The sequence below is a fragment of the Perca flavescens genome, chromosome 18, assembly GCF_004354835.1.
Source record: "Perca flavescens isolate YP-PL-M2 chromosome 18, PFLA_1.0, whole genome shotgun sequence".
Taxonomy (NCBI): domain Eukaryota; kingdom Metazoa; phylum Chordata; class Actinopteri; order Perciformes; family Percidae; genus Perca; species Perca flavescens.
In genome coordinates, this window is record NC_041348.1 from 27,901,409 (window position 1) to 27,916,698 (window position 15,290).

General features: G+C 40.7%; 1 protein-coding gene across 1 annotated transcript; it reads left to right on the plus strand.

The window, feature by feature from the left end:
• The first annotated feature begins 4,575 nt into the window (after positions 1-4,575).
• On the plus strand, positions 4,576-9,402 carry LOC114572867 (uncharacterized). Its single transcript, XM_028604648.1, has 6 exons — positions 4,576-4,664; positions 6,979-7,290; positions 7,412-7,699; positions 8,415-8,516; positions 9,134-9,162; positions 9,319-9,402. The coding sequence occupies exons 1-6, from the start codon at positions 4,604-4,606 to the stop codon at positions 9,400-9,402; spliced, it is 876 nt and encodes a 291-aa protein (XP_028460449.1). The 5' UTR covers positions 4,576-4,603.
• Positions 9,403-15,290: the final 5,888 nt, after the last annotated feature.

Consider the following 15,290-nt stretch of genomic DNA (forward strand, 5'->3'; position numbering starts at 1 on the left):
TGTTGCTTCTGTGTTTTATTACAAGCTGAACATGTCAGTTTTTGTTGCAGATATAGTGAACACAAAGATTTGGTGGCTATAAAACATGTTTCCTACAGAGGTACATTTAGTTATGTAAACGTGTAGCATGAATTATGTGAAATTGCATCACGGTTTGACAAAAACGGGAGTATGATGAAACACATTCCAGCCCTCTCTTTCTCTTTGGAGAGAACCCTCTGAAAACATTTTAATGCAAAAGTGGTTCTGTCTCTAGATTAGCATTTTGGTGAATGAATGGCTAGAGATGTCATAATAATACAGAATGAATACAGGCTATGGAAGCAAGTGGGCCTTTTTTCACAGCAGACATTTTGACTTGTCATAGTAGGAAAAGCACAGCTTAAATTGATAACCTTAATGATGGTGCGTTGTTTTTGTCTTGTAATCGCGACTAGTAGCTCGAGTGTGACATCACATCCGTGTCAAAAAACGAATATTCTGCTCAAGACTCGGCCATTGTTGTCGTATAGCAACCGAGCGTCTCTAGCCAATTTCAGCTGCACAAGCTACAAAATATCTAATTAGGCGGTATTTAACTCCTAATAAGACTGTAGAGACATGTCTATAGGTAGCAGTATACAGCACTATGTTTAACTCCTAATAAGACTGTAGAGACATGTCTATAGGTAGCAGTATACAGCACTATGTTTAACTCCTAATAAGACTGTAGAGACATGCCTATAGGTAGCAGTATACAGCACTATGTTTAACTCCTAATAAGACTGTAGAGACATGTCTATAGGTAGCAGTATACAGCACTATGTTTAACTCTAATAAGACTGTAATAAGACTGTAGCAGTATACAGACATGTAGAGACATGTCTATAGGTAGCAGTATACAGCACTATGTTTAACTCCTAATAAGACTGTAGAGACATGTCTATAGGTAGCAGTATACAGCACTATGTTTAACTCCTAATAAGACTGTAGAGACATGTCTATAGGTAGCAGTATACAGCACTATGTTTAACTCCTAATAAGACTTCATGTCATTTGGTTACAGCACTATGTTTAACTCCTAAAAGACTGTAGAGACAAAGGTAGCTTAAAATTGTAGAAAACTTCATTTGGTTACAACAAAGACAAAATGTTTAGAAAACCACAATGTGATGTGATGAATGACGTAGCCATCTTTGAAAGTGAACTCGGGGTCCTTTGAGTTCAGACGACTTGACGAGTCGTATATATATACACGACCTCGGGGGCGTTCTTTTTGCAACTTCCGGTTCGTAACTCCGCAAAACGACTCGTAAATCGACTTTAGTGGACAAAAAGAACGCACCATAAGCTATTTCCAACCCAGTCTCACGTCAGTTCGTGATGGCATTACGAAATTAAATCTATTAGAACGTGATACCATTACGTTATTGTGAAGATTTACGTGTTGGGGTCACGTTTTTTATACTAATGTATTTCAATGAGAAGCATCTTACGTAATCACAGCACGAAACTTTCTGCCACTCGGCTGCAGCAGAGAATACAGCTTTGATATTATTGGTATTTTTAGCCCAATAATTGCTGTTTTAATCAACATTTATTCACCAGATCTTATCACGGTTTATATGTATTTCTTTTAATGTTATTATTTCGGTCTATTTTGGCCAGGGAAGCTGGATTGCTTTGTTGTTTATTGATATTTTTAAAACTATAACGCTACATCTTTCAACATGTATTTAGCTGTTATCATGGTATGCATTTCTTTATTTTAATAATATTATTTCGGTCTTATTACCGGTGAAATATTACAGTAAATAAGACAGAACAGTAAGCTACGATATGAGCCGAGCTGGGCGCATTCAAAGCCGATGTCCCACGATGCAATGCGGGCATTCATTTACAGAATCAGACGGCGATCAGCTTGTCTTTAATGGCAGTATCGCTTCAATGTACGTAAGGGATCATGTAGAGCGTTGTTATAGCGACTACAACAACGACGGGGTGATCAGGACCCCGACGCCAATCTTCTTCTAGCGGATTTATTGATAGCTCTCCACCAGAGGGAACAGAACCGCATCCATGGCAACGCTTAGCAACGGTCTGTTATCAAGAAAATAACAGACCGCATTGTGAAGCTGTGAAATATTTTATTTAGAAAACCATCTGATTAACTAAGTAAAAAAAACAAAAAAACACCTCTGACATATTAACACCTATTCATTTATATGGAGAGAAAAAAACGTAACGGGCTGTACTTGACATTCTGAACATTAAAATAGCAGGAAACAAATGTAGAGTCCCACTCCCGCTGTGTGTCGGAGCTTCTGTTCTATGTTTTGGTCACCGTTCTGGCGTGTATGTGGGAGCTTTGTGCGTCGGTATCAGACGCCGAGGGCGTGATAAGGCGTCACTATTTAGTTATTTTGCAGCGGCACCGTGGCTCTGTCCGGCGCTTAGCCGATTGTGATTGCGATTGGTTTAAAGAAATGCAAATAAACCAGAGCTTGTTTTTCTCCCATCCCAGAATGCTGTGTGGACTAGACAGGCCCTCCTCCGCCGCTCTGTGGAGGGATGCTTGGCAAAGCGAGACTAGTAGAAAACAAGCTGCACTACTGCAAATGTTAAGTTAACCAACAGTTATTACACACTCAACTTCCTCAGTCCTCTTCTTTTCAGGAGGTGAAAACATCAGTGTCACAAATGCACCAAAGAATTGTGTTTACTGTAGTAAAATCTGCTCAAATTGTTTCCGAGCACATTTCCATCCTGCAAGGATTTTTATTTTAGGGCTTTTTCCCCTTTTATTTAAGAACAGCTGAAGAGGAATGAGGGCACCAACAGTGACATCTAATCGGTCAAATTTCTTTTATAAGTTCTCATGGTGGATGCACATGACTACCTACTGCAGCGTAATATGAATGCAAATACACCTCAGACAGTATTAACTAACTAACATGTTACAAAGTTTTTCATTTCAGAACAACATGAACAGACCAGACACTGCATTTGTGCAAAATGGGATGGTGGAGTTTACTGCTCTACCTCCAGTTATTTAAAGGGATAGTTCAGTTATTTTGAGGTGGGGTTGTTCGAGGTAATTAGGTGTCTACAATGTGTTTAGCTGCTGCCGCCATCCACAGCAGGACATTGCTTAGCTTGCGTGCCAGTATTAACTTAGACCGCCATCTACTGTAGCACATTACTTAACCAACAATTATTACTTAACCAACAATCAACTTCCTCAGTCCTCTTCTTCTTTTTAGGAGGTGAAAAACATCAGTGTCACAACATTGTATTTAGCCATGTATTTAGTAAAAAAAAAAAAAGAAAGTCTAATCAAGTTTGTTTTTTTAGGGCTTTTTCCCCTTTATTTTAGAACAGCTGAAGTGGAAAGGGGGGATGACTTGCAGCCCCACATGTTTAATGCACAACACCTGTGTTGAGCACCATAACACTTCAACAGACTGCCTCACTAACTACACACTACAGCACTTCAACACACCGTACCGTCGACTGTTTTAAAATGTTTTTATCTGTTTTTATGTATTTCAGTCTATGTATTCTTTCGTACATGTCAGAATGTGACTTTAGACTTTAGACTGTAGCTTTTCATTTTGATCCCAACGTTGCATGTAGTAAGATGTGCTTGTTAAAGATGGATATGAAACAGGTACAGAGGAAAAACGGCTGGAGGAGCGTCTTTGTTTTTTTGTTTTTTTACTCTTTATGCTGTAAAACATAAGCTTTTTTTTAAAAACGTTTTTTTACCAGTGGAAACTGTTTGTCGCTGGTAAAACAGGACCTCACACAACCATGTGACATACACTACCGGTCAAAAGTTTGGGGTCACAACAGGAAAAGACAACAGTTTTAATCAGGGCAGCAGTTTTCAGATTACATCATGTGCTTAAATAATTGCAAAAGGGTTCTCCAATGTTTTCTCAGTTAGCCTTTTAAAATGATAGCAGATTAGTAAACAGAATGTGCCTTTGGAACATTGGATGAATGGTTGCTGATAATGGGCACTGTAGATATTGCATTAAAGACCAGCCACTTCTTTCTACAACAGTCGAGAATCCTTTTGCAATTATGTAAAAAATTATGAAAACTGCTGCCCTGATTAAAACTGTTGTCTTTTCCTGTTGCACTGCAAATGGCTGGTGGAGAACAGTCTTTTCATTTTCTTTATGTATGTAAGTACACAATGAACTATGGCAAATCACTTAATCTAAAGAATCAAAATGTAATCAAGTTTTTTTTTTTTTATTTTAGAACAGCTGAAGAGGAAAGATGGGAAGAGATGCAGCCCTCACATGTTTAATCCAGTTTCACAGGATCTTTGTGAGGCTGCTGTGACCTCTGACCTCCTTCATGTGGATCAGGGAATTGGGGATCATTTAGCTACAGTTGCGTTCAATGTACGCCACTGCGGATGGTTGTTTAGAAATCATGGAGACGGGAAGTTGATTTGCTCCACCTTCAAAAAAAAAAAAACAGACAATGAGGAAGTGCCTCTTTCTTAACAGCAGATAATATTTATACTGATTTCCTCATGAGCTGCATCAGTTTAGAGACTCGGACAGTTGAGAGCATCAGAACAGCAGAGATACACAGAGGAAGAACGATGGCAGAATTCAGATGGACTAAAACGTCTTTATTTCTGTTACTGGTGCTTCAGTTCACAGGTAATGACACATATACCATGTATATGAATAACAGAAACATAAGAAAGCTAATTTATTAATTTAACTTTACTACCTAATCTTCATTTAACCAAGACGGACAAGTAGTCCGTTTGCTTTCCAGTAATAGTAAGTTAACCCTTGTGTTGTCCTTGGGTCAAATTTAAACCCTGTTTGTTTCAAGTTTTTAATATCAGAAATATGGGTTTCTTCCAACCAAATTGACAAAAATAACATGGATGCATGGATGTAGGTCATATGGTAAAATGAATGATTACTTCCATTGAAGTTTGAAAAAATTGTTTAAATGGTTTCAAAACAGTATCCTGACTAAACCACTCTGTGATCCACTCAACATCCTCTGATGAAATCTATTAGTCCAGGGGTTCTCAACCTTTTGCAAGCTGGGCCCCCCCAGAGCTGGTTCATTGCAGTTGGGCCCCCCCCCCTCCAATTTCTTGGCGAAATGTCTGATAAACGTAGCCTCAAATCATCCTCGATTTGTGCACGATTGCGGTATTTCGTTTTGAGTGGTCATTTCTGAGAATCCTGCCTCACACAAATATGCCGACGCGAAAGGGAGGAGAATCTTCGAGAGTATTCCTGCATCAATGCTGCCCAGAATGACGAAAGAGGGCAGGAGGTCAGTGGCATAACTAGCCAACACACGGGCCCCTAAGCAGGATTATCAAGGCGGGCCCCCCTACTACAGCACATGATGACGGCTCAATGTCCACGAGTAGGCTACCATGAATAGGACAGGAGAGGATCATAGAGACGCAGCATATAAGAGATGGGATGACTGACAAAATCATGTGTAGCCTACACACACCACAACAACAACAAAAAAACACTGTTAATGTGCACCATAACACATGAAAAAACACACAAGGGCAGTCCTTCCAGGATTTCACAGCCTTTTTTTGAGATTGTTGCGGCCCAAAATGATTTCACGGGAGCTTTTGTTAAAAATTGCGCTAAAAGTTGTGGTGTCTTTTGTATGTATGTTGCAATGAAGTTGCAGAAGACAGTGAAAGTTGCAAAAAAAGTTGCAATTTTATTTTATAGTTCTTTAAGAATAAAAGTAAACTTGTTTTGGGGAGAATAATAATTAGTACTTTTAATTAATTACTCTGGGCTGAGATTTCCGAGGAACCTTACCAAAAAGGCTCTGCATGCTGCAAATGTTGGTATAATAGGAAAATGGCTGGTGGATTTAAGACAAAAAATAATAATTTATTGAATGAATCAGATATGAACATAACAGTCACTGTCAGTGGCTTGTTGATCTTTACATTGTTAGTTAATGTCCTATCCTGGCCACACACACACACACACACACACACACGCACACACACACACATGCATTCATACGGTTTGATAAAGTACTTATTGGACTTTAACTTATCATTGCACTTACAATAACGAGCATAGCTGTCCTCAATTTAGGTCATCTGCGTTTTTTCCTGCATCCACGTGTGTGTGTGTGTGTGTGTGCGTGCGTGCGCGCGTCAGTCGCGGGGGAAATGGAGCAGCAGCCCCGCCCGCTGCAGAGAGCAGACAGTACTGAAACAGCAGCCGCTTCAGTCACTATAATGAAAAAGAGTTACAGCGTACATTGATGTTAAAATGTACACACGTTGGCAGTAGAGTCTGAAATGTTTTGCGCGGTCTTTCGCTGTACGTTTTGTTGGTAAATGTGAGATGTTCGAGTCACACACACGATCATCTTCATAACAGAAACAAGGAAATTAATTTGACCCCTTCTCACTCCCGCTTGGTCAGTGGCTGTTCTCTCATTGCTGACAGGTGCTCAGACGCCGATTGAAATAAATAAAATAAAGTCTGCAAGGCTGGGGAACATGTCGCAGTTCCCTCGACTGATGCGGCCATGCTATAGGTCAAGTTTTTGTGTGAAGGCGTCCACTCTGTCTGCAAGGAGCAAAATATGAGTTTATATGAGGAGCGGTGTGTGTCTCCTCTCTGGTCTGACTGCTGTGTGAGGCTACTGAGAGACTGACCGCCTGTGAGTGCTTTTGGACGGGGCAGGGGCTCACGGCAGCACCCGCTGCTCGTTGAGCACAGTAGAGAGTGATAGTGCTTTCGAGTCTCCAAACACCACAAAAGTCTCCAATAACACCAGTAAAAGTCGCCAGACAAAAAAGTCGCCAGGAGGATGATTTGTTTGTGTTATAGTCCAACCACTTGCATTTCAACATGGGGGAAATTTTATTTCTTAATTCTTTTTTTTTTCTTTCTTTTTTTTCTCCCATCCTGTAGCCTACTCGTGCTCACATTTCTCTCTCTTTCACAACAGCAGCAGCTGGGGAATATTACTCCTTCACTGTCAGAGATGGAGATGAAGTCACTTTGTCTTGTGAACATGTTCAGGATAAGTGTTACAGTACTATCTGGACCTTCAGCGGTTCAAACACAGTGACACTGTTTGAACTCGGGCAGATTAAAGAAGAAGCCAGAGTTAAATCAGACAGACTGAGTGTTACAGAGAAATGTTCTCTGGTTATAAAGAAGGTCACAGAGGAGGATGTTGGTAATTACACCTGCAGACAGAACAGACCAGGATACCAAAACAATGGTGGAGACACTATTGATCTGTCTGTTGTTACCAGTGAGTATTTACATCACTTTCTTGTTGGAATAATAAACTGAAACATTACAATAATTATGATCACAGTAATTAAGTTCATTTAACTCTTGTTGTCTTTCTCTCATATCTCCATCATCACCAGTAACTGAAGAGAAGGACGGTGATATAGTGACATTTAACTGCTCTGTGACGTCATATGATGGATGTCCTCACACAGTGAAGTGGCTGTATGAGGGTAAAAAAAATGATTTTGAGGATCCAGATGACAGAGGCGTGACAACATCGCAGTCTGGCTGCTCGGCCACTGTCTCCTTTCCGACTTCTCGTTTCCTGCACGTTTCAAAGACGTACGAGTTGCTCAAGTGTAAAGTGACAGATGGTTACGTGCCCACCATAAAAGTGTTTCCCTTCAGTCCTCCTCAGTCCTCAGGTGAGAAAAACAAATGACACGTTGAGCTGTTTAACATCACATCATCCTGATGTAACAAATGTTTGATTATCTGATGTATTTTAAAGCCTTAGTGTGTAACTTTTTGATATTAATAAACGTCCGCTACATTCAAGCCATTGCCAAATGGGTTGCTATAAGTGGGTTCAAAATGTGATCCAAACTAATTACATGTGTCTGCTAATGAATGGTGTAGCTGTTATCTCTGCAGCCCAAACTGAAAATGCATGGTTTACTCTCAAACACAAAGAGGTAACTGTTCTAATTTACCGGCTGTGGCTCAGGTGGTAGAGTGATCGCCTACCAATTGGAAGGTCGGTGGTTTCAATCCCTGGCCCTGGAGTCCCATGTCCAAGTGTCCTTGGGCAAGACGTCGAACCCCAAATTGCTCCCGATGTCATTTTTGTAATTCATACACATTTTGTAGATTTGGTTAAAAATGTAGATGTGTATTTACATTGGCAGTTGTTGAGATGTTTAAATAAAAAATCTAAATACAAAAATATCAACCAGAGGAACCCCCAACGTCAGCAGGCCTCATCCTCAGGGGATCATGAAGAGTTCATGGTAATCCATCCAATAGCTGTCCATATATTTCAGTCTGGAACAAAGTGGAGGAGCGACCGACTTTAGCATGACTCGTGCTCCTGATTTTGTGTCATCAACTTTCTTCTCTGACGTCGTTTGTGTTCCACAGCTGGTACCGGTTGGTCTGCTCTGAACTACATCATGTTGGCTCTGCATGTGGCTGAAGTCCTCCTAATGGCTGGGATTACTGTTCTCCTCCTCAGAGCTCGAGGTGAGCACATTCACACCAACATTTGTTCAATTCAGTTCAGTTCATATAACTTTGATTTGTCCCAGAGGGGCAGTTAAGAGGCATAAAGAGTGACACATAAAAGGACAATTCATAGACGTGGTACAAATATTAATTAATATATGACTAGATACATAGTAATGCATTGCATAACGCTGCACATTATAATGATAATAATAATTTATGCTTTTTATTGATCCCCGGGGGGGAATTACAATTTACACTCTGCTGTTAGAACACACTACACATGCCTGAATACACATACATGCTCAGGACTTATACATGCACAAATGGAGAGATGTCAGAGTTAGGTGGGGGGCTGCGAGTGCTGGACAGGCAACCTGAGCGGTTGGGGGGGGGGAGGTTTCGATGCCTTGCTCAAGAGCACTTTGGCAGTGCCCAGGAGGTGAACTAAAGTGCTTATATAATAAAAGTCATTAAAATCATCATCAGTGGTGGAATGTAACTAAGTACATTTACTTAAGTACACATGTTGAGGTACATGGGGACAAGGGTTTCCCTTCTCTGCATCAAGCTTCACACTGATTAATACAAACTCTAAGCCCGGAGCTGAACTGTTCCTCTGGTTTATTTTCCAGGCAACCGTAGAGCACCTGATGACAACACTGTGAGTTAAAAATGTTTAAAAAAAATAGTCTTGAAAATAATTATCATTTAACTGTTCATGTTTTTGTGATGCGAGTTTGAGTTTGTTACACAATGATGGACTGCTCAAGTTCAACATTGATTCCTTCCACTTCAAGTGTTTCTTTGTGTTTCACAGGTGCATGGTGATGGAGATGAACATGGCGGCACCGTGAACTATGAAAACGTTGGAGAGCCTTCTGTTTCTGTCAGACTCCCCTAGAGCTGGGCAATATATCGATATTGTATCGATATCGTGATATGAGACTAGATATCGTCTAAGATTTTGGATATCGTAAAATCGTAATATATTAAGTTTTGTCTTTTCCTGGTTTTAAAGGCTGCATTAGAGTAAAGTGATTTTCTGAACTCACACGGTTCTAGCTGTTCTATTATTTGCTTTTACACACTTTGTCATTTAATCAACATTTCTGATGATTATTTATCAAAAATGTCATTGTGTAAATAATATTTTGTTTAAGCACCAATTGTCAATCCTACAATATCATCGCAATATCGAGGTATTTGGTCAAGAATATCATGATATTTGATTTTCTCCATATCACCCAGCCCTGTACTCCCCTGATCAACAACTTCCACACAGACGTCAGCTCTCCAGAGAAATGAGTCCACTGCTGTTAAACATTTCTTCACAGCGTCATTTTGAAGACAAAGTTGATGTTGTGTAAAGGCGCTGACACACAAACCCGATTATCGGCCGTCGGACAGTCTGGCGAGGTCGGTAACCCAAGTGTGTTTGGTGTGTTCCCTGCCGTCGTCAGTCGGAGGAGCCGTCGGCGTTCATTTGGGCCAATTTGACTTGATGAATCGGCCAGTGGGCAGTTGGACTCAATGACTAATTACCGGAGATGACGAGCAGGATGAGCATGACAAACGCCTCTCAAAATCTGACGAAAATCTTTTAAATTGACCTTTGTCGATCTGAAATGATGCATGGCCTATTTCTCGCTTAAAATGTTTTCAGAAACACGTTTCGTGAACTATTTTCGTAAAATACGAGCTCGTATTCTGAAAGAGTATGTTATGGTCTGGCTTTGAAATTCGGGAGAAGCCAGACCCACGTGACGCGTTCGTCCAAACAGCTGCCGGTTTTCATTTTTTGGGCGACAATACAGATCAGCGCCGCCTACTGTTATGGAGACATATTACGTCTTGTGCACAAGCAGAACGTACGCTCAAGTCGGCGTCGCTCCGGTGTGTTCTCATCCACTTTTTTGACCAACTCAGGGAGACTGATCAGTCCGACTACTTTATCTGCCAATGGTCGGTCGTCGGGTTGGTGTGTCAGAACCTTTAAAGCAACTCTCACTTGCAGCCAGATATTAAAGCCTTTTTTTTATAATTTTAGTTTGCTGTACATTTCAGAACATTTTATCTTTTCCTGCATCAGTTCTGAAAATCTTCAGAACATACTAACAACTTCCTGAGAACGACTTCTTTCTGATGACTTTTTAATGTGTAAGTAGCTAAGCATGATCTCACTTTGTATCCCTCTGTGTGCAGAAAAAACTAATTTGAATCTACTTTGATAGGAAACTGTAGGGTATTCTGCTCATTAACAGAGTAGGTTTGAATGAGTTTTGATTCTGAATAGAATCAGTAACAGTGATGTCTTCTTTAGAACTGAAAATTCGATCTGCTGAAAATAAATGTCAAATTCTCACTAATACATGTGTTCTAATAGATTCATGTGTCATGTCTTATCCAATAAAAGGTGGATGTATTGACAGAAAATATCAATCAATGACCACACCCTCCATTAAGGGTGGCATTTTGGAAGCATGTTGACTTTGTGATATGTGTCCAACAGACACAGAAACAGGCCTCATTTATTATTCCTGCAGAAGAACGTAAGAGGAAAATTACAGCTTACCAAAATGATTGCAACAGTGACATGCTGTGCATCTTTCAAAAGAATGAGGAACTGACATGTCATCATATTGAGGCTTGTGGTTTCAATATGTTATGCATTTTTATTTTTTTCTCTGCATGTTCTTATTTTTTTGTATTTTTAAAGTCAATAGTTTAAGGGACTTAAGACAGGGACAACGAAACTAACCAGTTATGTTCACTCAGATGATGCAAGCGAGGACCTGTTACCATTTCCTCCACCCTGTACTTTATGGACAGAACAGAACAGAACTACATGAAATGTTATGCAGGCAAAAGACACTTCATTCAGATATTAGAGACCCAGATTGAGACGCATATTCCGAATGCACTGTATATATATGTACAAAGAATGCCTCTATAACCCAAATAATACCGGAATATCCCACGTCTTAATCGGAAAATGCTATATTCAGAAAAAAGCCTTATTCAGAATATCAAACCGCAATATGATGTTTACATGACATGTATCAAATTTGGATTAGTGATAGAGTAGAGTTCCTGTCTCCTTTCCGGGTACACGGAACAGATCACATCCCGAAAAATCCTGAAACCACCAAAAATTTCTTCATAGCCTGGGGGTCCTCTGATTTGAACACAGCGGAGAACCCATCCCTAGATACTAGATTTTTGTCGCATTCCGGGGAAACAGAGAGGGAACGAGAGCCATGCAGCCATCTGAATGACAAAGCTGCCCGCGTTGCCTGAAACAACAGCTAATAGCACAGGGAGAGAAACAGATTTATTGCTGTCTTTGTCTCTTGTTGGATCATTGTCTTGTCTTGTCCGTGCCTTGCTTTTGTGGTCTTCCTTCCTGGCCTCCCTCGCCTGTTGGATTACTTTTGTTGTAAGTTTTTGCCTGCCAACCTCTGGACACTTTTTGTTGTTGTTTTTGTTAAATAAATTCTTAACTCTGCATTTGGGCTCAAGCCTCGCTATTTCGCTGACACAAACCTTATGGGATGGGAATGATTGTTCCAGGTATTAGTAATACCCTCAGGTGTAACCAGTTTTAAAAAACTTTAGATTTTGATTTGCGTAAGTGACCATGGTATAAGTGGGTTAATGCTGGAGGTTGTGCGTTGGACGGTTCATGCCTCGCCGTCGTCCATTAATACCTGACAATGGACACCTCGTCGGGCATTAACCCTTACATATGCAAACGGGTGAACTGTATTAAATCTTTGCCGATTAGACTCCGTCGCCATGTAAATAATTTGTAGAGGTAGAGAAGTCATGAGTAGGCATTTCCCCCCCGACGGAGTCCATACACTGGTGGTGATGAGGGAGCCTGAAGACCGGAAGGAAGGAGCCAACAGGAGCGCTCCAATGGAGGAGGTCCCAGGGTGCCTTGCATGACAAAGAGGGTTGCATGCTTTGACTGAAATGACAACTGATTAGTTTAGAAAAGAGAGAGAGATGAATGAAACTTAGAAGTCTTCCTGAGAGAATTTACGTTCCGCTTCCGTGACGCAGTGATAGAGGCTCGAGTCCTGGACTCTGATTCGGTCCTGACTCATGATTTGACGCTGGCATGGACTCGGACTCGAGGGTTTATGAAATTGGACTTGAGCATTCATGAACTTGGAAGTTGTATGAAGTTTCTGGCTACTTTTAATGTGTAATGCATCATGACCTAACATTTTTATATAAGATATTTATATATATTAAGTCTGTAACTGTTTCAATGGGCCACTGATGGAGTGCTCGATTCCTGGACTTGGACTCGAGTCTGACTCCAGTCACTATTCTATGGACCCTTGGCTCGACTAAGACTTGATCTCACACTCTTTGTTGGTGACTCGGCTTTGAACACCACAGCCTCAACACTTGACTCGGATTTGACAATTGGTGCTTCGACTACAGAGTGCCGCGTCGGTACCACTAGCGGCACCAGGATGGGATGGGCCAGTTAAAATAAGCCCAAAAAAAACGTGTTCCCCCTGCATACAGCCAGCCAGACACTAACGTTAACGTTTGCTTAACTGCCTACTTGCCTTGCTGGTGTGAGGGGGTGGCTATGGGAGGACTTGATGGGGAGAGGGCGGCCAAGCAGGATGGTATACTCGTCACTTGTAACCGCGTCACTTATAATGGCAGAAGTTTCCTGCTCCTCGGAGCGTTTCTTGCTGAATTTAAATGAAAACAAGCTGTTTTGCTTTGCGTTTCATATTAACTATTAACAGTCTGTGTCTGTCTCATTGAGCTTGCTTGAAAAAATTGCGCGCAAACGTCATTCATTTCATTTGATCACTTGCTGGTGACGATGCAGCCTGTGGGCGGGCATAAGAGTCCACACTTGGGGTAGAAGCCGTTGATTGGCTGAGAAGCTTTCACTCAAAGCTTTCCTCGGGCTGCTTATTGGATGAACTGCTAGAATGAAAATCACTCACTACTCACTATAGGCCTGGGTCAAAATGGGCGGGCCCGGACCTAAAATAGGTCCAATGGTAGCACCGCGGGTGGGCGGTACTCCTGCCTGCTTCTCCAAACTGGGGGTGTGCAAACCACCATCTACTGTAGCTAACAGACTGACTATGGAGAAGTGACTCATACAACCACAACTGAAAAATCTGAACTATCCTTATCCTTTTAAGATCTGTGAGATGCTCATTTACCGCATGTGTTCAATATTAGAATTTCTGATGTTTATCTTGTGCTCATTAGAGGGTAAAACCTGCAGAGCTCTGCTGCTGGTGTTACCCACATTCTCACCCAAACACCTCTCCTTCAGTTCTCAGAAACAAACTGCAAAAATAAAATGAGGAACCAACAGTTGTCAGACAGTCATCTTCTTCTTTTTAGGTGTGAAACACGTCATTGTCACAACACAAGACTTAGCATGAAATTAATACAGTTTGTTTGTTGCAGCGTTAGATTGGATCAATGAACGCAGAAATATTGAACTTTCCTCTGAGAGAAAACTACGTTTTAAAAATGTAAAAGTAAAAACTTTTTGGCTGTTTGGTGTATATGGTGTGTTTGGAATTCAAACAGCCTACACCTAAACCTAAAAGTAATTATGTGGAAGTGACTATCCTATTTTCAGCTAGTAGGTGCATCATCACTCGACTAAAGCACTATTTTTGAAACAGTTCTGAGCATCAGAACGAGAGAGAGAAGAAGCAGAGACACAGAGAAGCACGATGGAAGAGTTCAGTCAGGACTCTCATCAGGGTTTTAACCATTTGTTGAAACTAGTCTCAGTGAGCCCAAACCATCCAGGGGTTAAAGTAGTTTTCAACACAATTCAATAAGCATCTCTTTGTCCTAATGAGGAACCAACAGGTCTCAGACAGTAAAACCTCATCTTCTGTGTGTTCTTTCAGCTGCTACAGTATCACCATATTGCACCACGGACATCAAGAGTGAAATCCTGCTGGGCGAGGAGTTTGACTCTTCACCTGTGTGTTCATGTGTGCTGTCAAACATCTCCATGAATCCTGTCTGGTTTCTAATAAACACCATCATGAAGAAAACAAGCTGCATTACTGCAAACATTTATCTTAACCAACAATCTTCACACGCTCAACTTCCTCAATCATCTTTTTCATCTTTTCAGGTGTGAAAGACGTCAGTTTCACAAATGCCCCCTGGGACAGGACACAGTGTGAACACCAGACTCAACATGAGATTAATACAGTTTGTTTGTTGCAGCGTTAGATTGGATCAGTGAACACAGAAACATTTACCTATGAGAGAAAACTACATTTAAAAAGTGAAAATTGTAAAAACCTTTTTGGCTGTTTGGTGTCTATAAGGAATTCAAACAGCCTACGACTAACCCTAAAAGTCATTATACGGAAGTGACATCATCCTAACTACAGGAAGTAGGTGCAGCATCTCTCGACTAAAGCACTATTTTAGAAACAGTTCTGAGCATCAGAACGAGAGAGAGAAGAAGCAGAGACACAGAGAAGCACGATGGAAGAATTCAAATGGATCAAAATGTCTTTATTTCTGATACCGCTGCTTCATTTTACAGGTAAGAAGACTTATATGCTATATATAAATGGAAGGCACATTACAAATTTATCATACTTATTGAATTGACTTTACTTACTTGTTAGTTAAATGGTATTTTAAGATAAATCTGTTTGTTTTTAACATGGTGAGTTTAGTGAACTCTTGGAAAACAAGGATAAAGAAATAATCGTCACACTATGAACACAACAAACATTTATTTTCTCTCATCTTCTT